Genomic DNA, 25,343 nt, shown 5'->3' with positions numbered 1-25,343 from the left:
AAAAAATGGACAAGCAAGCAACAGTAAGCTATCAGAAATGATCAGGCAGGACCAAATGGAATGTTTGAAAATGAAAAAAAAAAAAAAAAAAAAAACCCAATGTCAAAATAAAAGCTCACTGGCAGATTAGATATAGCTGAAGAAAGAATCACTGACCTGGAACACAGAGACATGAAAAAGTACCCAGAACGTGCCACATACAGAAAAGAAGATGGAAGAAATGAAAGAGAGGTTAGGAAAAGGAGGAAAAGTGAAAACATCTAATATCATACACCCAACTGGAAAGACCACTGATGGGAGAGGCAATGTTTTACAAAGAATGGCTGAAAGAGTTTCAGAAGACACAAACCTAGATATTCAACAGGCATAATATTTCTAAGTACGGAGAGTAAAAAGAAAAGCGCATCTCTGTCCTACGACTCAGCAATTCCATTCTTAGGTATACCAGCACCGAGAACAAAAAATGGGGCTCTCCAGAGCTCCCCAGGGCTTAGCACTATCCCGACTTGGAATAGTGACCCTGGAGGGCATATTCTGGGTGTTGGTGACACAAATGTGTCCTACTTATCAACAATTCTTCCAGTTGCATACACATGTACATTTTTGTGTGTGTGCATATAACACTTCAATAAAAGTTAAAATGAAAGAAATACACACCTAAACACACCAAAGAAAAACCACAAAAGATGGAGAAGCTAATAGCAACCTGAGGACACAACTCAGGTCACCTCCTGTGGGGACAGAAAAACAGCCTCTAAAAGACGTCTGCATCCAGAACCTGCAAATGTGCTATTTCATAGCAAAAGGGAATCAACGCAACAAACAGAATTAAAGCTGCTAGTTCACTGCCCTTAGATGGAAAGAGAGTCCTAGACTGTCCAGTGGGCCCTCCACTGTGGAAGAGCAGGCAGAAGACTGGGAGTCAGGATGGAGCGTGAGGAGGACCAGCCAGTCACTGCTGGCGTGAGAGGAGGAAGGTGTGGATCAAGAATGGGAGGCCTGCAGGTTTCCTCCCGAGCTTCCAAAAAGGAAGGCGGCGGCCAACACCGAGATTCCCGCCCAGTCGTACCCACTTCTGAATTCCAGGCTCAAACACCGTGAAATCCGAAGTTGTGATGCTTTAAGCCTCTGATTTCCTGGTAACTCATCACCGCAGCAATGGAAAATGGATGCTCACTCAGAGCACCCTGCCCAGGTCAGAGGGCAGAGGGCAGCCTTCAACTGTGCATCAAAGTTTGTGCTCCTAGAAAGACCGGCCTTCAGAAATGGGAGAGAATTTGAGACATTTTCAGATAAACAAAAACTGAGGGAATGTATTCCAAAGACAGTTTCACGAAAGACCACACATCAGAGTAAAGAAGATGGTCCCATAAAGAAGGCATCTAACCAGGCATTCAAGCTGAGGACCATTCAGTAAAATGCCCGGTTGGGAGTTTTGAAAACTGGCCATGTCCAAATGCCTTGAAGCAATCTACCCAGACAGACCCAGGAGGAAACATCAGAGCTGAACAGGCCTGTAACAAGGGGTACAGATGTCAGAGGATGGAGCCTTCTCTGCCCAACCCCCTGGGGCTGAAAGCTGCAAACACCTGTCTCAGTCCCGGCTGCAGACCCAGCTGTGACAGCACGTGGCAGGTGCCCAGGAAACCCTGTCCAATGATCCAGACACCACTCAGACTGGAACCGAGACGTTAGCTGTGGGGCCAACAAGCCAAGGCGTGCCGTGAGTCAGGAGAAGCAGAGAGGACCAGCACAGCCCGCCGGGCCTGGGGCCTGGGTGGAGCACTAGGACAGCACTGGGCTCCTGTGCCTGTCCACAGGAAGTGCCCGAGACAGACGGCAGAGAGGGCGTGTGGCTGCTGGGCTGCTCCCGCACTGAAGCCTGCAGCTTGTTGTTGCGGTCCTGCAGGTCCTGTGGGCAGAGCCAGACACGTCCTCCAGCCACTGCGGCCACCAGGCCCAGGAGCGGGGTGCGGGGCCGGCACCCGGGGAACAGTTCAGGCCCCAGCAGAGCGGGTCCTGATTTCCAAGACGGGGCACCGACACTAGACCCGAACTGCTCCGGGAGCGACAAGGAGCAGAAGTCATTTCCCAACTTCTTATGCCTGGCACCACCTTCCATCACCGGATACACAGAAGGGACTCGGGGGAAAAAACTGCAGTGAAAATGAGAAATGGAGAAAACACAGAGACCTTTGAACACCTGAAACCACAAGAAGTTGGGGGAGTATGCTCATAAGGGGTAGGGGAGATTCGGGGGGACATGAGGCTTAACAGGAAGGGTCTCTGGGACCTTCCTGGCGGTGCAGCGGTTAGGACTGAGTGCTTTCCCTGCAGGGGATGCGGGTTTGCTCCCTGGTTAGGGAACTAAGATCCTGCAAGCTGCATAGCACAGAGGGAAAAATAAAAGAGGTAGGGTTGCGTCTGTAACAAGCATCGTTTATCCACTCAAAGAATGAAATGTAACTCAACAAGCCCACTTGCTACCTGTCTTGTATAGGACCAGGAAGGGCGGCATTCCCAGTCCGCTCTCCCAGGTGGTCCCTCGATCCGAGCACCACGTGCGCCCATGACGGTGAGTCCATGTGCTCCTCCCCCCGCCTCGGGTGGGCCGTGTTCACCTGACCTGGAGGACGCCACATGCGATGCCACTTCCAGCTGGCTCCTCCCCCCGGGACCCTGCCTGTGGGGGAGGCCAAAGCAGCCAACACCAGGTGCAGCCTCAAGGCCCCACATCCCTCTCTGATTTTCCTTTTTTGGGGGCTGCGCCATGAAGTCTGCAGGATCCTAGTTCCCCAAACAGGGATCACACCCGTGTCCCCTGCATCGGGAGTGCAGTCTTAACCACTGGGCCACCAGGGCAGTCCCTCCTCTTTGATTTTTAATCTGAGGTTCCTCTGCAGGCATCTTTTGTCAGTTCTTTCTGAACTCCCTGGAGGCCAGTGCCTGGCCTGTGTCCACACCCGCCCTGGGAGGAGGAGCCTCTAACTGAGGGCTCTAGGCCACGTGGGAGAAGGGACAGGCCCTGCAGATCTTAGAGGAAGCGCATGTTTACTAGAGTCACTGAACCTCCTTCAGAAACTCCTGAGCAAACACGCAATCTCCCCAGAGTGAGCACCTCTGTCCCGGGGGAAAGGGCAAGGCCAGGACGCGAGAGCTGCAGGGAGGCCCGTGGGGCGGCGGGTGTGTGCGCCCTGGCGCCCCGCCGCACAGTGACCCCACACAGGCCACCGAGCATCTCTGACGTGGTCAGTCTGGATCGAGGTGTGCAGCATATACGCTACAATGATCTTAAAGACCAGGCTCCCAAAGAGGGATGCAAAATCTCCCACTTAAAATGTGATTATATTGACTACATGTTGAAATGATGACACTGTGAAAGTAATGGAGTAAATAAAATGTTATTAAAATTAATGCCACCTATTTCTTTTTACCTTTTTTAACGTGATCAGTGGAAAACCTGGAAGGTGGTGTCCGCAGACACAGGAAACAATCAGAAGGCAGGCGCGGCCCCCATCCTGCAGCCCACACAGCTGCAGAGGAGGGCTGCACTCTCTTGGAGAAGCCAGGACGCTTCCGCTGCGGCTGAGAAATGGGCTCTCTCTGTGGCTGCAGAAAACGTTCTTTAGTGTCAAGCTCCCAGGGCCGCGGGGAGGGTTCAGTCCTGGCCCAGGAAGGGGTGGGTGTGAAGAAGGGAGCTTCGGGCAATGTGGCCTCCCTCTTTTCAGCTGGGGGGCCCTGAGGAGGGACCCCGCAGCACCCTGAACCCCCCACCTTCAGGGTCAGGGTCAGCTTCTCGCGGAGGCCCGTCTCCTCCGCCTGCAGGTGCCACAGGTCTTCCTCCAGCCTGGCCCTCTGCCGCTTGGCCTGCTCCCAGAACTTCGAGCGTTCCACCTCCACCTCGGACCACTGGAGGATCATCCTCCCCTGGCAGCCCTGCTCCAGGCGTCTGCAAGGCACACGGCTCACGGTGCATCAGGCTCCCCGGGGGCGCCACCTGCGCCTCTCCCTCCCCGGGGTCTCCCGTCAGCGCACTCGGCCTCGGCATTGGGAACTTCGTTGTTCCCACCTGACAGGTGACCTGCAGTGTTGTGGAGCAGTGGAGGCCTCATGAGCTGCCCCCGTCGGGGCTGGCGGAGGTGACCCCACACAGACAAGGGAGCCAGCGGGTCCCTCGACCCATGGGGCGAGCTAGCAGGTGACCTCTGGGTGGGTCTCTGGCACCCCTTGGCCATTCAACCTTCTCCACAACATAAAAAAATGCACCAGTAAATAAAGGCAGCATCAGGGCCCTTGGTGACTGAAGGCGCAGAGAAGCCAGCCTCCAACACAAGCCTTGGAAAACCAGCACACAGCGAATCCCAAGGCAGACAGGAGACAGGGCGGGGGCCCTTCCCCTCAGACGCTGCAGAGATCTTTTGCAACAACCAGTCCAATCAGCAGGGAAAACAGTGCCAAATCTTAGTTTATCACTAAAGCTAGTGGAGCTGAGCTATTTAAAATCCTAAAAGATGATGCTTTTAAAGTGCTGCACTCAATATGCCAGGAAATTTGGAAAACTCAGCAACGGCCACAGGACTGGAAGAGGTCATTTTTCATTTTAATCCCAAAGGAGGGCAATGCCAAAGAATGTTCACACTATTGCACAGTTGCACATATTCTACATGTAAGCAAGGTAATGCTCAAAATCCTTCAAGCTAGGCTTCAACAGTACATAAACCAAGAACTTCCAGATGTCCAAACTGGATTTAGAAAAGGCAGAGGACCTAGAGATCAAATTACCAACACCCACTGAATCATCGAAAAAGCAAGAGAATTCCAGAAAAACATCTACTTCTGCTTCATTGACTACGTTAAAAGTCTTTGACTATGTGGATCACAAGAAACTGTGGAAAATTTTTCAAGAGATGGGAATATCAGAGCACCTCACCTGTCTCCTGAAAAACCTGTACGTGGGTCAAGAAGCAACAGAATTGGATACGGAACAACAGACTAGTTCAAAACTGGGAAAGGAGTACATCGAGGCTGTATATTGTCACCTTGCATATCTAACTTATACGTAGAGTATTTCATCCAAAATGCCGGGAGATATACCAGCAACCTCTGATATACAGATGTTACCACTCTAACGGTAGAAAGCAAAGGGGAACTAAAGAGCCTCTTGATGATGGTCAAGGAGGAGAGTGAAAAGTTGGCTTGAAACTCAACGTTCAAAAAACTAAGATCACAGCATCGAGTCCCATCACTTCACGGCAAATGGAAGGAGAAAAAGTGGAAATACTGACAGATTTTATTTCCCTGTGTTCCAATCCCAACGAATGTTCCAACTACCACAAAACTGCAATCATTTCACATGCTAGCAAAGTAATGCTCAATATCATTCAAGCTAGGCTTCAACAGTATGCCAACCGAGAACTTCCAGATGTACAAGCTGGATTTAGAAAAGGTAGAGGAACCAGAGATCAAATTGCCAACATCCACTGGGTCATAGAAAAAGCTAGAGAATTCCACAAACAACATATACTTCTGCTTCATTGACTATACTAAACCCTCTGACTGTGGAGACCACAACAAACTGTGCAAAGTTCTTAGACAGATGGGAATACCAAGCCAGCTTACCTACCTCCTGTGAAACCTGTATGCAGGTTTCAAGAAGCAAAAGAGAGAACTAGACATGAAACAACAGACTGGTTTGCAATTGGGAAAGGAGTATGTCAACACTGTATAATGTCACCCTGCTTCTTTAACTTATATCAAGAGTATATCATGTGAAATGCCAGGCTGGATGAAGCACAAGATGGAAGCAAGATTGCCAGGAGAAATATCAATAACCTCAGATATGCGGATGACACCACCTTTATGGCAGAAAGCAAAGAGGATCTAAAGAACCTCTCCATGAAAGTGAAAGAGAACAGTGAAAAAGCTGGCTTAAAACTCAACATTCAGAAAACTAAGATAATGGCATCCAGTCGCATCACTTCATGACAAACAGAGAGGGCAAAAATGGAAACAGTAACAGACTTTATTTTCTTGGGCTCCAAAATCACTGCAGATGGTGAATGCAGCCATGAAATTAAATGATGCTTGATCCTTGTAAGAAAAGCTATGACCAAACTAGACAGCATATTAGAAGCAGAGACATCACTTTGCTGTCAAAGGTCCATCTAGTCAAAGCTATGGTTTTCCCACTAGTCATGCAAGGATGCGAGAGCTGGACCAGAAAGAAAGCTGAGTGCCGAAGAATTGATGCTTTTGAACTCTGCTGTTGGAGAAGATGCTTGAGAGTCCCATGGACAGCAAGGAGATGCAACCAGTCCATCCGAAAGGAAATCAGTCCTGAATATTCATTGCAAGGACTGATGCTGAAGCTGAAGCTCCAACACTTTGCCACCTGATGCAAAGAGCCAACTCACTGGAAAAGACCCTGATGCTGGGAAAGATGGAAGACAGGAGGAGAAGGGGATGACAGAGGACAAGATGGTTGGATGGCATCACTGACTCAATGGACATGAGTTTGACCAAACTCCAGGAGATGGTAGAGAACAGGGAAGCCTTGTGTGCTGCAGTCCATGGGGTCACAAAGACTCAGACATGACCTACTGAACAACAACAGCACTAAAACATTTGCTTAACAGGATTCTCAAAGCCAGTATATCTAGGCTGAAGATGAGTGGAAACTCTGATTTCCGCAGAGCCTGGCTGGGTCCACAATCAATTGATTGTGGTCCGAAACAAGAAATGATTGGCTCGGCCTCCCTCAGACTCACCGCAGAGCTTTGGGGCGCAAGGGCAGCTGTCACTCAGGGAAACAGTTTGATGAACATTAACAGCCTGCAGATCTTGGGGCGAGTTTTACACACTTGATCATATCACTTCCCTCTTTAAAGAGGAAAGCTGCAGTAACATATGCCAGAGCCACATGACAGGTGCTCAGAAAACATATGCAACATCACAGCAAGGAGACCTCTCTGAAAGCAACCACGTGGACAGGAAGAAACGAGGGACTCAGGAAAAATGTTAGGAGTGATAACATCTGTGGACGTGAAATGTTTGTTTTTATTTTTCCTTGTGTGTGTATTTTCTAAGTTTTCTACAATGAACATGTATCCCTTAATACTTTTCTGTTAAAGTAACCTAACAGAACGGCAAACACTATTTCTAAAAGTGTACCGCTGATACTGTGTTACTCATGGAGCAAAACCCAAACACCTACATGGCCCTCGAGGCCTTGTGTCCCCCAACCAGATTTTTGGATGGAGATATCGAGTCTCCGGTTCTCCGATGCAGAAAGAACTTCACCGAGTCCCTTCGGGGTGGTCGGGAAAATCAGGTCAACCAGGCTGAGACCAACGCAAATCCATTCTCAGCTCCCCGACTGATGGCCTGAAATCAGTCACCATTATCTTGTGGGCACGTTGGGAGGGCAGCACTGGCTGCAGAGGAAGGGCGTGTGCAATCAGGCTGCCCGCCACCAGCCGGGCTGACTCTGCGGGAGTCCACTCAGCCCACTGCATGGGTGATGCCTGGTCTGCGGGCTTCCTGCTGTGGGCTCAGGTGAGACCGCAGGGCCTCAGCTGGCAGCAGCCTGTGTCCACCATCCGCCCTGGGCCAGGATCGCGGCAAGACCTACCTGACCTTCTCCTCCGCGAGATGCTCCAGGGCGGAATGGAGGTCGTCGGACTCGTTCACAAACTCCAGGTTCCTCTGCTCAGCTTTCTCCAGGTCTTGTCTCACCTTATCTCGCTCCCTGGCCATCTGCTCCACCTGCTTCCTGCAGGAAGGAGGGAGGGATCACTGGGGACACTGCTCTGGGTCTAGCGAGCTGGTCTGAAGGAACAAACTCAGCTGGCCTAAGAGTGCTGAGCAGTGGCTGGCGCTGGGCTCTCACCCACCTCCTGTGCGTGCGTGCCAAGTCACTGCAGTCGTGTCCGATTCTACGCAATCCTATGGACTGAGACCTCCAGGCTCCTCTGTCCATTGGATTCTCCAGGCAGGAATACTAGAGTGGGCTGTCATGCCCTCCTCCAGAGGATCTTCCTGACACAGGGATCGAACTCGCATTTCTCACGCCTCTTGCACTGGCAAGTGGGTTCTTTACCACTAGGGCCACCTGGGAAACCTGAACCTCCGCCTTCCAGGATGGTTTCTGCAGTTATTGAGTCTCTTTTACAGAAGTACATACAGCAAGAAGCCAACTGGCTTGCAATGGGGTTTCTACCAGGTTTCTGACCCAGGAGGTTCGAGCCCGGGGCGGGCACTGTTCACTTCTCCAGACGGCCTTAGAAGAGGTGGGAAATTATCCTCGCTCCGTCTTGCCTGCAGCTAGACCTCAGACCCAGGGATCCCCAGCACCCAACCTGGGACTGGACGCATGAAGGGGAGAAGGCTGGCCACCCATTATCCTGCCCGGTCACAGCCTTGCCACCTGTAGCCTGGCACCTGAGTAAGCGCCAGGGAGTTGCCCAGAGCAGAAGCGACGCCTGTCTCTGTCCGGTCACCCCAGGCCCTGCTCGAGGCTCAGTCCACCGGCTATCCTGGTGCCTGTTTCTCCCACTGGAGAAGCACCAAGCTTGTCTCCCTTCCTCATCCTCCCAAAGCAGTCTTCCTCTGGGCCCCTCTGCAGAGTTGCCTGACATCAGATGTTTCATCTGTCGGTACCTAACGAGATGCAAAGTCTTGAGGATGGAGACCGGAATTACTGCCAACCTTTTCTGTAGCTTCAGAGCATCAATAAAAACACAATAACAATCTCTATGCCAACCGGTTCAGTAGACGGATGGCCTGAATATCCTGCCAAACTGGAGCCAAACCCAATTAAAACGGAACGCATTCTTGGCCCAATCGCTATGTAGTGCTTTGTGACCGTGATGGAAGCATCCTTTCTCATCCTGCTGGCTGCCTGCGCCCTGGGCAAGGAGGCCAGCCTGGCCAGTCACACCCCACGCCCCATCCCCCGCAGCGGGGCTCTTACTGGCAGAAGCTCAGCTCCTGGGGGAGCAGGCCAAGGCTGCCGAGGATCGGCTCGGAGGCCAACACGCACTGTGGGGTGAGTCTGAGATACTGAAACCTACCCTCTAAGGGATTTGTTTCAGGTTGCGGGATTTCTCTGCTGTTTACTTATTATGTTTCTAAGTTAAGATGTCCTACATTATCGATATCAAAAAATAAAGCAAAAAGGGAGGATGATGGGCCTTCTTTCCATGGGGCATGTGTCTGCGAGGTTCTCTGTCCAACCTCCCTCATGGGCAGCATCTCCCTCTAATTCCCCCGCCCAGACGCCTCTGCTGGGGCAGCTGCAAGACCGGCCGCCACCTGCAGGACCTCCCTGCCATTGTGAACGCCCTCCTAGGCCCACAAGGAGATGATCTGCTCTGGGAAGGAGGACCCGCTGCCATCATCCATGCTGCAGAAGAGGCGGGGGCCTGAGCACTCGGGACACGAGGGACGACGGGGTGGTCTGGCCGACACTCTCCTCCAGGACCTGCATGCGGGCATCAGCGCCATGAGGACCGCGGCCTCCTCACGCACCTTCTGTGACCTCACCATCGGTGCTCGGCGGGCGCGGCCTCCCCCTGACTCCTGCAGCAGGGAACAGGGTGCCAGGAGGACCTGCGGGGACTGCAGGCTCCACGGAGACGACCGGAGCACAGGGCTCAGGGCCGTCTGCCTGATGCCATGCGGGGGGACGCAGATGCGGAGCCACCCGAGGGAACTTCTCTCTGAACAAGCAATGGCTTCTCGCCTGTCCTCCCAGAAGGTGGGCCTGGAAGGCACACGCCAGCCGAGGGAAACCCAGTCTGTGCAGAGAAATCCAAGATGGGCTTCAGAAGAGGCGGGGGGACCTGAGTGGAGGGCACATGTCCTCAGGATTCAGGGCAGGAGACAAGGGCAGAAAAATCCCTCAGGTGGAAAGCTGACTGGTGAGGCTGAGGTGAGGCCAGGAAGCTGTGCTTCCCGTCCCAGGGAGGGCCCTGAGACACACATTTGCTGTTAGGACCAGAACAAGGAGGAGCAGCGGCCCCCTCCACTCTGAGGTTGATGTTACAGCATGGGGGCTCCAGTTCTCCATCTCCAGGGATGGAAACCGGGGCCTCTGCAATGGGAGTGCAGGGTCCTAAACAATAAATCACCACAGAAGTCCCTGGCCCAAGTATTTGAAGGCAAATCCCAGCTGCCGTGTTCTCACCCCTGAGTGTTTCGAATGCACTCCTGACCCCAGTGTGACGTGGCCCTACAACCCAACAACCACATCCCAGTTCTCTCCCAAGCCTCCCGACAGCTGATTTCTTCAACTCAGAATCAAAGCAGAATCTTCCCAGTGTGTGTGGCTACTCCCACAGAGTTGCTGGGTCACCTCCCACACGCCCCTCAGTCCCCGTCCTCCTGGACCTCCATCACTAACATCTCTTGTAAACTGGAACTAGCACCAAAAGCTAGTTTGGATGGAGGTTGAGTGTTATCTATTTTCTTTCTTTTTTCTTCCCAGCAAAAACACCCCAAGGTGAGCTGTTTCCATACCACCTCACATCAGGAGCCATAAGTGTCTTTGAGATGCAGACTCAGCTGCGAGTCTGGGTGACAGACAGCCAGGTTTCATAGCCTTTCTAGGTTAGCCAGGTGGCTTACTGAGGTTTATGCAGCTTGGCCACAGAAACACCCTTTGGGAGAGGACAGACCTTGGGGTGCCCACAAAGAGCTCTCTCTAGATAAGCAAGGCTTCAAAGCAGAGCTCCCTCCACGCCCAGACTGCACCACCCTGCCCGACACAGGACGAGGATCCGCTGCACCTAACCAGACCCCGGCTCTCAGTCAGTGGTCTGGAGCCGGAGGAGTCATTTTGGCATTTACTGTGATAACCCAACTAATAATCAGAAAGTTCTTTCCTGAGGAATGCTAGGCCTCCTTGCTCATGAATGACGCTGTATATCGGCTTGAGGAAAACACAAGGGGAGGGCCACTTCCAAGACCCCTTCCAGATTAAAACATCTGAACGTTCTAGGTAAAAATGGAAAAACTTGGACTTCTCTGATGGTCCCGTGGTTAAGAATCTACTTTGCAATGCAGGGGACTCAGGTTCGATCCTTGCTCAGGGAATTCAGATTCCACATGCTGTGGAGCAACTAAGCCTGTGCCCTGCAGCTAGAGAGAAACCTGTGTGCTGCGATGAAAGGTCCCAAATGATGTATGAAGATCCTGCAGGCTACAGCTGAGATCTGACAGCCAAATAAATACATTTTAATTTAAAAATTAAATAAATAAACGCAGGAGCGAAAAAAAGGGAAAAGCAATTCTGAAACCAGGGTGTGTTCTCAGCGCTGGCAGAGAAGGTGAATAAGTCCTGTAAGGTCTGACGTTAGTGTCTGTGCACGAGTGTCACTTCTAACCTGGCAGGAAAGAAGCACCCAACCTGTTTCTGGGCAGAGGGCCCAAAATCACTCAGTGAAGAACCTCCCCGGAGCCCTTCCTCTTGTCCCCTAGATTTACTCTGAGTCCAGTTAATTTAGGAAGTGATTTTTGGACACAGAGAGGTCCATCTGCTTCATCCAGTAGCACAGACACGTGGTTCATTCGCCTGACGTCCCCACGCTCAGCGCTGAGCCAACAACAGCCTCGGCCCTGAGGACCACAGTCTGGACGGTGCTCAGCACCAGTGCAGACCTCTCACTCAGGAGAAGCCCCAGGTCAGTTCTGGCCTCCCGCTGGAGCCGCGGTCCTGCACATTCTGCCCTGTGACTCACCATGGTGAGAGGCGTCCTTAAGGAGCCCGCACACCCACGTGCTGGTGCACCCAGCGTTGCTGAGCACACCTGTGACTGCCTTCCGGGAGCTCTGCCAGGTTCCCAGGACCAGAGCCACGTCTCGCCCTCCACTTGGGGCACAGTCAGGGCCTCTGGTGAGGGGGGAGGCTGCTGGCCCAGGCCCGGCACATTAGGAAGGAGGCCCCTGGCCCATGCCTGCTGGTCGCGAGGATCACTGTGACCCTAGCCAACCAACTAGCTGCTCTCTTAGCCAGCAGTCCCTGCCCAAGGGTCTGACCTCAGGAATCTCAGAGAGACCACCCACACTAGGCACCTCCCAGGAAATTCTCCTTTCCTGGCAGCCTGCTGTCTGACAGCCCAGCACTGACCAAAGGGGGCATCCACCACAAGGCCAGGCTTTACCTTCAGCTTCAAACAATTCATTCTGAGGCTCCTTCGCACTGTCGGCTTCTTCATCAGACTTGAGACTCTAGAAAAACAGAAAGAGAAGGATGTCAGCCACAATTAACCCGCAGGGGGAGGATCTGCCCCGTGGATGTCCTTTCTGACACGAAGGCCCAAAGGCTCCCGCAGTGGACAGCTCAAGGAGTCTCAGTGAGGGCCCTGGAGGCATCCATCATGAGCCGGCCAAGTTGTATAGGGTGAGCCTTGGTCCAAGTGCTGGACGCGGGTGACCGTGGTTGTGGCACACCTGCTTTTTCTGCCCTCAGCCGAATAACCTTCCCTCCTCCTGCAGGGCCAGGGGAGGGTGGTGGTGAAGTGGGATCCTCCGAGGTCCCCGTTTCTGAAGGAGGATGTTCCGTGGCCAGAACTGCCCTGCAGACAGGGAGACCCAGAGACACCTAAAAACCGAATGTAGGTCCCCAAATAGCTGCTCTTCCAGCGATGAGATGCCCTCTCCCATCCTCCTGTGTCATGTCATGTGAGCAGTGATTGGGGGAGGTGCCCGGGGGGGTCCACCCACCTCGACGCTTTGCAGGGACGCGGAGCAGCAGAGCTGGCTTCTCACACTGGGTGTGACCGGCTGCTCCGGTAAACCTGGGGCTCCACCTGCAGCGCCACAGGGCTCGGGCTGGCTCCGACAGCCGGACCACTTAGAGCTGCTCATGGCCTTTGAGGGCACAGCCTGGGAGGCAACTGGAAAGAAAATGGGAGGTGTGTGGGGCTCTTTAAAACAGACTCTGGGCCCACTTGTGCTTACGAAGATGCAGATTCGGAGGTGCCATGTAGCTCTTGGGGACAGACAGAGAAAACGCCAGAAGAACACGCGGAAGGGCCAACGTGGGCCTGGGGCTGAGACAGCCAGGCTAGGAGACAGGACTTTCCATACTAAACGCTCGGTGTTGCTTCAGTGTTTCCAAGCAAAATATGCTTTTCTATGTGATAGAAAACTAATTTAAAAATCTAGCTCTTTATTTCTTTCATTTATTTTTATTAGTTGGAGGCTAATTACTTTACAGCATTGTAGTGGTATTTGTCATACATTGACATGATTCAGCCATGGATTTACATGTATTCCCCATCCCGATCCCCGCTTCCACCTCCCTCTCCGTCCATATCCTCTTAGGTCTTCCCAGTGTACCAGACCCGAGCACTTTTTACACAAAGAAATAACCTTACAATAATCCAAGTGCTCTAGTGACCAGAAGGTCATTTCCCACCCACTTGACCCCACCCCACTACAGGACCCCACCTGGACAGGACACAGAGGCAAGGAACTCAGCACAGTCACGAAGGCTCAGACTCCGAATGGGTCGAAAGTCGGGTGCAGAGGCAGGTGTGGACTTCGGCTAGGGATTCATGAGGCTCCCTCAAGCCCTAATACACCCCTGAACTTCCTTCTTCCCTCCTTACCTGCCCACATCTGCGGAGCAATGGGGACTCCGCAAGCAGAGAAGAAATGACACTGCCTCTGCAGGAATCTGAGTGGCCAGAGAGACTGGGGAGTAGGGGTGAGGCCTGGGCTGTGACCAGGAGAGAACGCGGGTTCCAAGGGAAGCACCCAGAAGGGGCCAGCTGGAGAGAAAGGCAAAGGGTCCCAGGAAGCAAGGCCAGGACAGGGAAACAGACCGTTTCACACCGGTGGGTCATGTTCCCAGGGACTAACTACCACCTCTTCTCTCTCCGCCTCACCCGAAACTGGCCTGCAGCCTCTGACCTTGGGAGCATCAGAGGAGGAGGCTGGGTCCAACCGGGCCTCCAGGAGAAACAGTGATGCCAGCGACGCACAGAAACTGAGGACAAGGAAGGAGTCTTGGGAGGAAGATGCTGAGTTCCATGTGACAGAGGACATCTAGGGCAGGATGACCATGTTCCCGGACTCTGTGAGGTTATCATGGGCAGGGTCCGGTCCTGTACACTCTCCCCATGTCGGAACTCCTGGGGCTGCTGGAGAACAGGGGGTGGTCCCACTGACAGGGAGCAAACGGAAGGCTTGAGCACCCCATGCAGGGAGCAGGGGCCTGCATGCAGGCTCCGCACCTGCTCTGGTTTCTGTCTACACACAGGCTGTGGCTGCATTCTGAGCGGGGAACAGCGGGAAGAGAAAGGCCATGTCAGGTGGGAGTGGGCAGCGGGGACACACTCGGGAAACCAGGTGCGCCTGAAAGCATGCGGACCCCCGCCTGGGGCTCAGTAACTCACTGCTCACTGGAGGTCGTGACCCAGCACCACGTCTGCGCCCTTGGCCTGAATGGGCTCCTGCCTCTCCCCTCCTGAGAACCCCTGGTGTGCGTCTGGAGGCCCACCTGCCCTTGATATGGTACCCCTTTCTTCATCGTTTCCGCTGCTCAGCACTTTCCTCAGAGCAACGAGACGCCCAGAAATCACACACATAAGGACAGGTTCATAGATGTTCTCTGAAAGTGTCACCTCCTCCCTCCACTAGGGGGAAATGGGTCCCCAGGAACTTGTCCAAGCAGCAAATCAGGCCAGGAGGGGGCAGCGTCTCACCACCCACAGAGCACAGAGCTGTGGCCTCTCAGTGGGAAGCTCTGGGGGTCACGGCCAGTCCCCACCCGCTGCCCAGACGGCCGGCAGACCACAAGGTCAACCGAGCCTTGTGCCTCCTGTGTGTGCATATTTATTCATAGGAGCAGAATGCTCTCAGCATGCTGAGAGGCATGGCCAAAAGATAAAACAAGCAAAAATTAAAAAAAGACTTTTTTGGTTACGTGTTCTGTGATGGCCTTCACTGAAGGAGCAGAATGACTGAGAAGCAGAATGTTCTTCAAAACCCCAGCCATTTGGCCCCAGGGTGCCACACACATTCCTGGAGCATCAAAGCACATGTTTCCAATCGTGGCATGAGTCGCTGGGAAGGACCAGCAGGCAGATTAGAAAGTCGGAGAGAGGGATGCTGTGGATTGGCCGGGGAAGCAGGGATGAAGTCCATGGGGGAGACCGCGAGGGTGGCCCGCATGGGAAGCACACACCCCCGGAGGGCCGGGGCAGGGCTCACTGGGCTCTCACAACAGGGGATGCCCCTGTGCACCAGCTCTGGCCGAGCCACCTCAGGCAGGCCTATGACTGACCCACCCACTGACTGGGTAATTGAGGAAAGTTCTGAAAATTGAAAGAAGAGAAAAACAACACAAAACAAAACGGGGGTTGGCAGAGAAAAGCACCAGTCACGAAGAGGACACAAGTGGAGGACTCACAGGAGTTCCAGCACAGACAAGGGAGCGATGACACGGGCGTGGCCTTTCTCAGGCACCTTCATGTCCAGGGTCACACGATCACACCCCAAGTCGGGAAAGGCAAGTGGCCTTCTTCCCACTTCAGGGAAGAGAAACCTGAGACAAAGCAACCAATGACCAGACCCTTCAGGTCCCAGGGCGGCCACTGACAAGCTGGCTCCTACCACTGGTTAGACTACTCCCCAAGTCAGACTTCCTCTGCACCCCCCCACTCTGTCACGCCCAACCCCCTTATCAGACAACTCCCCCGTCAGGCTCCTCCCCCAGGGCAGACTCCACCACTGTATCAGGCTCCTCCCCGGTCAGGCTCCTCTACCCTGTCAGACTCCTCCCCCTGGCAGACTCCGCCCCCTTATCAGACTCCACCCCCGTTCTGACTCCGCCCCCTTATCAGACTCCTGCCCCATCAGCCTCCTCTCCCCCAGGTCAGAGCTCCTACGTGGCTCCAGCAGCAGGCTGTGGGACACCAACCGATTTCAGCCCCAGGGGAGGCCACAAGTGCTTCCTCTAGGCCCTAGCTTCAGACTAGAAAACCTCACCTGAGTAATGGGAATGATCAGCCACAGAATTTCAGAGGTGGGGGTCGCTGGGGGGCTCACTGGAATCTACATGAAAGGTACAAAGCCCCAAACCTCCCAATGGCACCCGCTGCCCCAGTCATGCACCTGCTCCTGACCAAGGCCCCTCCCGGGGTCTGGGAGCCGACCAGGGCCCTGTGTGGGGCAGATGCATTGAACCCCGGCACTGTGGGGGAGGAACGGACCGTGGAGGAGGAACGGACCCGCTGGCCACTGCACTCTCCCTCCCAGCACTCCTCACATGCAGCCTCGACGGGTCATCCGGCCAGAGCACGGCAGGCGCTGCCAGCCTAGGAGTTGGCCCATCTTCTAAGGAGCACGTCCGCCATCACCTTCCCAGTGGACCCACAGGCCACAACTCCAGGCGGGCCTCTCTCCAGAATTCTACCTCCACCTCCTGACAAGAATCAAAGCCCCTCTTCACTTGTTTTGAAATATTACCTTTGTTTTACGGGTCCCACCGGAAACCAGGGTCTAAGAAGTTGGAGGAGCACAGAGCACTATTGTCTGAGATAGAAGACAGGCGGAGGGCTGCCTCAGCTGCTGGCATCCTGCTTGCTCCACCAGCCTCCCAGCCTGGCCAGCACCTTACACCTGCACTGCGCTTTGGATGATCAAATTCTTCCACCTCTCCACACCCACTTTATCTTGTCTATACCCTACAATGTAAGGACCACACTAGATATTACTTGACCTTCCTGAGACTGTGACTTGGAATAAACATGAATTTGGTCTTCCTCCCATCTCTTGCACAGCTTCTAAAACCCTCCAATTTCCTAAGTGATAACAGCAACCACACGCAAGTTTATGCTGATCAGGTGACTTTGAGAACCACACCTTGAGATGGGCTGGTTGCCAGGGAAACCAAGGATGTGATTAGAGGTTGGAACTTTCAGCCCTACCCCTGACTTCTAGAGAGCTCAGAGGCTGGATGTTGAATTCAATCACTGATGCCCCATCACTGGATCAGTCATGACTCTGTAACGAAACCTCCATAAACCCCAAAAGGACAGCATTCAGAGATCTTCTGGGTTGGTGAACATGGGGAGACCAGGGAAGACTGAGGCCCAGAGAGGGTGTGAGGGCTCTGAGCCTCTTCCCACAGCCCATGCACCTCTCACCCTGAGTTACATCCTTTGCAATAAACTGCTGATCCAGTAATGGGTTTCCTTGAGCTGCTCTAGCAAATTAATTGAACCTGAGGAGGCCGTGGGCGCCTCTGATCTTTAGCAGTGGGTCAGAAGCAAAGAAGACAAGCTGGACTTGAGATTGTTGTCTGAAGGCATTGCTGTCTTAGCCTGTGGGGTCTGAAGCTGTGTCCAGGGGGATGGTGTCAGAATGGAGTTGAACTGTAGGACACCCAGCTGGTGTTGCAAAATGGCCTGGCGCGGGGGAAACTACACAGATCTGGTGACCAGAAGTGCCAGGGTATTCACAGGATTTTGTGCAGTGCAGACGAAAACACAAGAGTCTTCCCCTTGCAGAATCATTTCACAAATCAGGAAGCCAAAGAAGAAAAAAAGCCAAGTGCTGCAGTCCATGGTCCCAGTCCATGCAGCTGGGGAACATAGACCTGCTGCATTGTTCAGGTACATCATCATATTCCAGAAGTCACAGAATCACGGAAAGAGATGTAAAAAAGACCAGAAAGGCCTCTTACCTGACTCCAAAGGCCCACTGTCTTCATCTGAGGAGGCAAGACCAGCCTGTGATGACAACACAGCCATGAAACCGTCCTTAAATTCCTCGAAGTTAACCTGTGAATTTGAGAAAAGCGGTCAAAACTGCTTTCAACAGGCTGCATACATAACACACTGGCCTTTGGGGTTTTCTCAGATGGAAGATTCTTATGTTGCCTTCAGCACTGAGGACATTTATTTTTTCAAATATTTACTTAAGGTTTTAAAAACCTTTTAACCAATTAAGAGTGAATCATAAGCCCTTCACCAAAAAACACTATCAACAACACCATAAAAGGAAATTAGATAAGATAGTTAGAAAACAGTGCAAAAAAGAGGCGTCTGATGACCACAAACATTAGCACATGAAGAAATATCCATGCCTTCACTACCCACCAAGAAAGAGAACATGCCAGCACCTAGGCTAGTCCTCCACCAAGGTTCCTTTCCTAATTAAATACCCCGCCCCTACACTGGGGGGGAAAAAAAAGCTCTGAACACTCAAACATATGTCCTAAGAGTTTCTCTGGAGTATACGCACCTAAGAATGGGATTGCTGGGTCACAGAATATACATTTATATCCTCTTGGCAAATTGAATCTTTTGTCACTATACAATGCTGACCCACTTCAGTTCACTAATGCTTTTTACCCTAGAGACTAGCTTTCTTATGGAGCTTAAAAGCTTTACCCTCTTCAGGGACTACACAAAGCACGTCTGATAATCTGTGTCTGTGTTATCATTTATATTAACTCTGTACAAGATATTTTTGTTTTATATAGCCAATGTTCATTTAGAATTATTCAAATATTTGCCACTTTGTTTTTCATTTCTTCCTTCATTTCCGACCTTTTGCCTGGGATAGTTTTCCATCTATCTGAAATAGATCTTTGAGACTTACGTTTTGCTTAAGTATGCTGGTGCTAACCTCTTTCAGTGTGATTGTCTGAAATGTTTTCATTTCACTTTCTTTTTTCAGCAAAAACATAATTTATTAAAAGAATATTAGAAATGATCCAGATGTACTTAAAGAAAATGGGTAAATAAACTGTGACTCAGTCAGACAATGAAAGACGACAACAGGGGAAACAAAAAACACTAACAGAGACAATAAATGCACGCTGACCTGCACTCTCTGAATACAGACTGCAGACATGATACTGAGTAACAGAACCAGAGTATGCACTGAGCATGTGCTGTATATATGTCCACCTGTATGAAGTTCAGAAACAGGCAAACAAATCTCTGCTGTTCTCATCAAGACAGTGGGAACTGTCGGAGCCAGAGGGACCCCAGTGGCACCTGAGGAGGGATGCAGGATGCTGGGGGCCCAGGGATGTTCACTGAGCTGCACACTTCCCAACTCTTTTCTCTGCCTGTGCTTCACCTGACGTCACACAGAAAGAAATCAACGCAGGAGATACTTGTAGGTCAAAATGTCACCGGTATGTGCTAGAGAAGCAGGCCTGGGGCTCTAGTTCCAAGCATGCTTCCCACACCTGGCACAGAACTTGATTGAGCACATTTCTACTGCTGCCTCTTAACACTAAATGCAGCTGTTGGCTGTGGAACGTCTCTGCCTGGGTTATACACTATCAGACCTGAAGGTGGACTACTTATATGTGTGTTTATCTTCTGGCTCCCCAACTAGCACGTGGTCTCATGGCTGACACATTGTAAATACTCAACAAAGGTCTACTGGATGTGTTGGTCTCTATATCCTTCAAAACTGAGCAGAATTCACCTTCTCAAGGAGACATACTTTCACCTTTTTTCTTCAAAAAAAAAAAAATCTATTTATTTATTTTTGGCTGTGTTGGGTCTTCGTTGCTGCAGGCTTTGTTTATTTGTGGCGAGTGTTCCTTGTGCTGTATGGACTGACCATTCTAGTAGCCCTCACTGGAAGGTGGGTGTGAATTTGCTAAACTGCTAGTATAACAATGTCTGAAACTTCTTTTTTACGATGATGCATCAATTTCATCTGGTGGATCTATTAATTTATTGTTGTTCAGTCACAAGCCATGTCCAACTTTTTGCGACCCCATGGACTGCAACACACCAGGCCTCCCCTGTCCCTCACCATCTCCCAGTTTTCCAAAGTTCATGTCATATCGCTGATGCCATCCAACCACCTCATTCTCTGTTGTCCCCTTCTCCTCCCTACCCTGAATCTTTCCCAGCATCAGAGTCTTTTCCAATGAGTTGGCTCTTCCCATCAGTGGCCAGAGTATTGGAGCTTCAGCTTCAGCATCAGTCCTTCCAGTGACTATTCCAGGTTAATTTCCTTTAGGATTGGCTGGTTTGATCTCCTTTTGATTCAAAAATCTTCTTCAGCACCGCAATTCAAAACCATCAATTCTTTGGCACTTAGCCCTCTTTATGATTCAACTCTCACATCCTTACATGACTGCTGGAAAAACCACTGCTTTGACTATATGGACCTTAACTAATCTTAAATTGAAAAGGCTGCGTCAAGACTTTTGCCATGTGGATCAATACTAGAAAGAATATTCTTGCATAGCTTTCATTTGACAGAGATATTGTATTACTTTCATTTTACCTTCTGAGCTGCTACATATTGTCTAGCACATAATAAGTGCTCAAAAATACTTGTTGAGGGACTTCCCTGGTAGTCCAGTGGCTAAGACTCCAAGTTCCCAATGCAGGGGACCCAGCTCCACTGCTGGTCACGGAACGAGATCTCACATGCCGCAGCTAAGAGATCGAATGCCCCAATTAAAGATCCCGCATGTTGCAGGGAAGGCTGCTGAAGTTAAATAAGTAAATATTAAAAAACAACAACAACATAAACCTTGACTACCTGGGAACAGAATGAAATGCCATTTTGTTTGATCCAGTCTCAGATTTCCTTTGCGTCTCTGATAATACTTATCAGCTTCCCTCTGACCCATCAAACACGTGGGGATTTGGGGATTCTCTGGTGGCTCAGTGGCTAGGCCTCTGCACTCTCACAGCCAAGAGCCCAGCTTCAATCCCTGGTTGGGAACTAAGATCCCACAGGCTGTGTAGAGTTACCGACAACAAAACAAAACAAAACAAAACAGGAGGGAATCTGATGGCTGAGTGTGCTGCTGTTTTATCTGATACCATTTGACTGTGTTTGTGTCCTCTCCCATCACAGCTCACAAAAGGACAGAGGGCCGGGATAAAACACATCAAGGAAACCAGATAACCTGTTTATGCTGTTTTAACCAGTGTTAATTTTCACAAATGTGCCTTTTACTCACCTAGCCCTCGAATACAATTCTAGGTGATATCAAGAGGGGCTAGGACATGAGCGAAAAAAATCACACCCGATTTTTTTTTTTTTTTTCTAGCCGACCACGCATGGCATTGGCATCTTAGTTCACCAGCCAGGGATGGAACAAGTTCCCCCTGCAGTGGGAGCATGGTGTCTTAACCACTGGACCACCAGGGGAGTTGCCACACCCGAGTCTGAAGTCCATAAAGAAAGAGCAGTAGAGGGAAAGTGACCAAGCCCGCGGGGTGGGTGTGAGAGGCAGAGCCCTCCTCGCCCCAGGAGCAGCTCTGCTGGCAGCACCGGCCACACAGGCTCTGGGGGAACTAACAGGAGTCAGAGGCACCTCGAAGCTCCCCCGGGGCCACCAGGGAGGCGTTTCAGGTTGCTCTTCATTTGTTTCTGCCCAAGAACCAACTCAGGAATCTTTCTAGGCTAGATTTTTTTTCTCATTCAAAATGAGACCACTTTTATTGAATTCTGTGGGGGGAAATACTCTTCCTTCTAAGGTAAGATGACCAACACAACTATAGGCACTGCTTTTTTGTTTCCGGTTTGTTTTTTTGTTTGTTTTTTCCCAGACTGTGGGATCTTAATTTCCAAACGAGGGACTGAACAGGGCCCCTGGCAGTGAAAGCCCAGATCCCTAATAACTGGCCCACCAGGGAGTTCTCAGGCACTGTTTTAAATGAACGTGTGCACCTCCCTGGTGTCTAGTGGTTAAGAATCCGCCTGCCACGTTCAAATCATGTTCAAATGGAGGAAGAAGTCTGAAGTCGAATGTTAAGAAGGAGAACAACACATCTCTGATTTTCTTCAAACTTTTCCATTTAAGGAAAAGACAGAAAGGTGACAAAATTTACAAACAAGAAACAGTGTCCCAGCAAGTTTCGATTCTGAAGATGTTTAGCCAGAGGGATTCTCTCCTAAGTGTGTTTCTGAACTATGTCCCATAGATGGGGAAGGTCCCACAGGGGTCACTGCAGGGTTGGGGAACAGAGAAGTCACAGCTGCAGGGCCTCTGGTTGCTCTTCAGCTACAAGGCACTATGCTTGTCTACGTTTTATGTAACACGGTTCCCTGCAGGAGTTTTCTTTTTTAAAAGAAAGGTTCCTTTCTTTGGGGAAAAAAAAGAATCTTTTTGTAAGGTATGAGAGTCATGGATTTAGTCAAAATTCCTAATTCTACAAAAGAAGTAACAAAGGCCATGTCCTTCTGACTGAGTCCAGAGTCCTAGGACAGCTACTTATTCAGATTAAGAAAAAAACTCATAGATTTTAAGCTATAATATAGACAAAATGACCATGTAAAACCTCGTTATACAGGTCAATAATACTTGTGTGACATGACATTCAAAGTAAATTATATGTTTTAAATGCATGAACAAGAATAAATCAATATCAAATTCCTATCTGTCGCAGTCGATATAGTTAATTTAGAAAACATACATATTTTTTAAACAGACGACAGGGAACTTGAAGGAGAGAATCTTAAGTTGAATCAACCAGGAGAAAAGTGAAGAGATTCAACCTTAAAAGGATGTTCACTTCCTCTAGATAGAACCTGGCTTGCTAAAATGACTCAGTAATGAATTATCCACATTTTGGGTTATTGAGGACAAAATTTAAAACACACAACAGATCTCTCTTTACTGTTTAGCATACTTCTATCCAGGCTCTCATCATTAGTCGGTATACACAAAAAGCGTGAGTGTAATCTCAACTATCATCTAAATCCGGTCAGAAGTTGCAGTTGAACTTCATTTCCTCAGCCTGAAGTTTCAAGGGGAGCACTTATACTCCTACCCTCCTCATAAGAAGCCAGATTTACCCAACGGGTGAGTTTGGGAGAAGGAACTAAGAAGTGCTTGCCTGGTTCCCAATCTCTTCTTTGAAAAGATGTATGTGCGCACAGCACCGTGACCTTGGGTCTGTGGTAGGCAGCCCGCCCCTGGGACAGGGGTCAAGCCTTTCCTTCCTCCTCTTAGGCCTCAGCGGGGGCAGGTCTCTGACTTGGGATGAAGTGCTTGGAGGCCCGCTGTGATTGCGCAGCGAGAGCACGTCCTCCAGGTTCATAGCTCTCAAGGACGCAACGTAGCTCCAGTGCTGTCGAAGAAACCTTAGATTGCTCTTCTGTGATGGCAAGAAGCCAAATGGGAAAACAGGTTGAGACTGCCTTTAACAAGGGCTGCTTTTCTCTGCATCACCATCATGGAAACACCATCAAAAACCATAAACCCCTGTGCACTGACTGAAATGGACATTTTAATCACAATGATTTCACAATGAAAACTAGTTGCAATTTAAAGACTCCCCTTCATTGCTATCTCAGTCATCATTCATCCAGGTGATGTCAAGACAGAGACAAAACTGAGCTTCATTTCCGAGTTTTAAACTACAAACTTAGAAACATTCTACAACTGCTCAGCAAGATATGTTTTAGAAATTGAAACCAAAATTCTGTAAGTAAAATAGCAATTAAAGTTCTACGCTTGTACAAGAAAAAAACAAAAAATGTTAACCTAAAACCAGATATTAATCTTTTGATTATGTATCACAAGTTTGTTTAATTCATAAAAAGGATTTCTCTAGGATTCCTTCCAATAAAAAACACCCATATGTGGTTAGTGTTTAGATGCCAGTCATTTCCACTTTGGGGTAGAAAAACTGTGGTGGGAGCAGCAGAGCCTGGAAATGATTGTGAACCACTGCCAAAGTGAAATCAATTAGAAAGTAAATCAAACATGTGAAAGTACACTTTCGGTTACTAGACAATAAGATTTCATTTCTAAAGTAGAATTTCAATGCAGCTTTTCAAGAAATTTAAGAATTTAAGAAGTATCTCTTAAAAACGAGAGATCTACCACAAAAAAATCATTAAATGTCTCCTTGATTATCACAGTTGATTATAGCTTTACAGTGCATAACTCAAAAAAACATCTCAGAAGTTCACCAAATTAAAAATAAGGATCATTTATATCAGAAATCTGAAACCCAGTGAAAAAAAAAGAACTAACCTCGGTCAAGTAAGTCTCCACGCTGTCATTTGAACCGTGTGGAATTGAGGTAGAAAACTCTACAATTGCTCCTGAAAGAAGATTTGCATTGAACCCTGAAGTAGGATTGAAATTTCCAACAGAAGAGGGCTCCAGGACTAGCGTGCTGCTAGGAGTGCTGAGTAAAGATCTCTTCTACTGTTTCTCCACCTCAAGTTTGGTGCTGATCTCTTCCAGCCTCTCATTAGTCCTGGGGAAGATGGAAAGCACGGATTTCATTCATGTTTCCCTCTGTGACTTGCATTTTGTAAGTTGCTGCACATAAATGGAATTCCCATTACACTGTGTGAACACTGAAAGCAGAGAGCAGACCTGCTGGAAACAGTGACAGATGTGACCTTGTTCTAAAGAAGCTCACGTGTGTCTGGGCTCCTCAGGTAACAAGTCACAGCTGCGAGAGGACAGAAAGGGCATCAGAAAGGGAGGTGGGCTCACAGTGACACCTGCTGCCTCTGGGACATGCCTGCCCCCAGGAAACAGTTCAGGGATGAACAAACAGACCTCCCACAAAGCCACGTTCAAGTGCTTCCTCTTACTACCCTTGTACATACGTGTCACTCATGACCTCGGAGAAATTAAGCATTTGGCTCTAAGGAATCACCTCAAGCCACAATCCCAAGTGAAGGATGAGAAAGTCAGTGGGTGAGACTGAAGAGAGCTAAAACAGCCCCAGGAACAATGAAAAGTATCCCCTGCTTTTCCAAAGTTCACCTTACTTTACTGCACTTCTACGAAGGGCCTATGTCAGCAGCTCTTTTTCATGGTCCAAAATAAATAAATAAATAAATAAATAAATAAATAAATAAATAAAGATCCAAAGACAAATTTTGGTCTCATTTAAAATGCCAAAACTCTAAACAGCGTTCAGTGTACGTTTTAGAGGGAGAGGCATGGCGCTCCCCATGCAGGGAGACTGGCCCCACTGAGCTCCTTCCCCGGAAGCCACACCCCACATCTCAGCATCAAGTCCCACAGCCCTGAACCCTCTCTGGGAGCACCTGTGCTTCCCTTGTGTATGCTTATTTTGGGCATTGACTAGCAGAACGTGTCCTCAGGTCTCTGCTCCTTTGCTGTATGCTCTCTGGGCTTATGAAAGGCGTCCTAGGAGTGCTCTGCTTTCAGAGGCGGGGAAGCCAGGACTCGGCACTGCAGGTGGGATCTGCCTTTCCAGCCTCCATGCACCCCCTCAGTCAGGTCACCATGCCAGCGTCAGCCACTCTGTGAATTACCCTGCCTTTCACCCCTGGGTGAATGTTTCCCGATTTCACAAGCATGCTTTTACTTAGTGTAGGAAAACTTACCAGGATATCTTATT

The 25,343-nt window shown here is 50.1% G+C and overlaps 1 protein-coding gene across 5 annotated transcripts; it reads right to left on the bottom strand.

The window, feature by feature from the left end:
• Window positions 1-987: 987 nt before the first annotated feature.
• Window positions 988-23,533, bottom strand: LOC122682169. 5 transcript variants are annotated; one of them, XM_043884996.1, is made up of 4 exons: window positions 7,631-8,015; window positions 3,775-3,949; window positions 3,435-3,609; window positions 988-1,912 (listed from the first exon to the last, which is right to left on the bottom strand). In XM_043884996.1, exons 1-4 carry the CDS (start codon window positions 7,753-7,755, stop codon window positions 1,692-1,694), a joined length of 696 nt encoding a protein of 231 aa, XP_043740931.1. In that variant the 5' UTR covers window positions 7,756-8,015; the 3' UTR covers window positions 988-1,691. The 5 variants fall into 5 exon arrangements, 4 of the variants coding, with proteins under 4 accessions (XP_043740931.1, XP_043740930.1, XP_043740928.1 ...); XR_006337244.1 differs by lacking the exon at window positions 7,631-8,015 and having other exon boundaries at window positions 1,502-1,514; window positions 1,590-1,912; window positions 3,435-3,664; window positions 3,775-4,788; XM_043884995.1 differs by lacking the exon at window positions 7,631-8,015 and having other exon boundaries at window positions 3,435-3,664; window positions 3,775-4,788.
• Between the last annotated feature and the right edge of the window lie 1,810 nt (window positions 23,534-25,343).

Source organism: Cervus elaphus, chromosome 23 (assembly GCF_910594005.1).
Source record: "Cervus elaphus chromosome 23, mCerEla1.1, whole genome shotgun sequence".
Classification (NCBI taxonomy): domain Eukaryota; kingdom Metazoa; phylum Chordata; class Mammalia; order Artiodactyla; family Cervidae; genus Cervus; species Cervus elaphus.
This window is presented reverse-complemented; position numbering and strand designations above follow the sequence as displayed.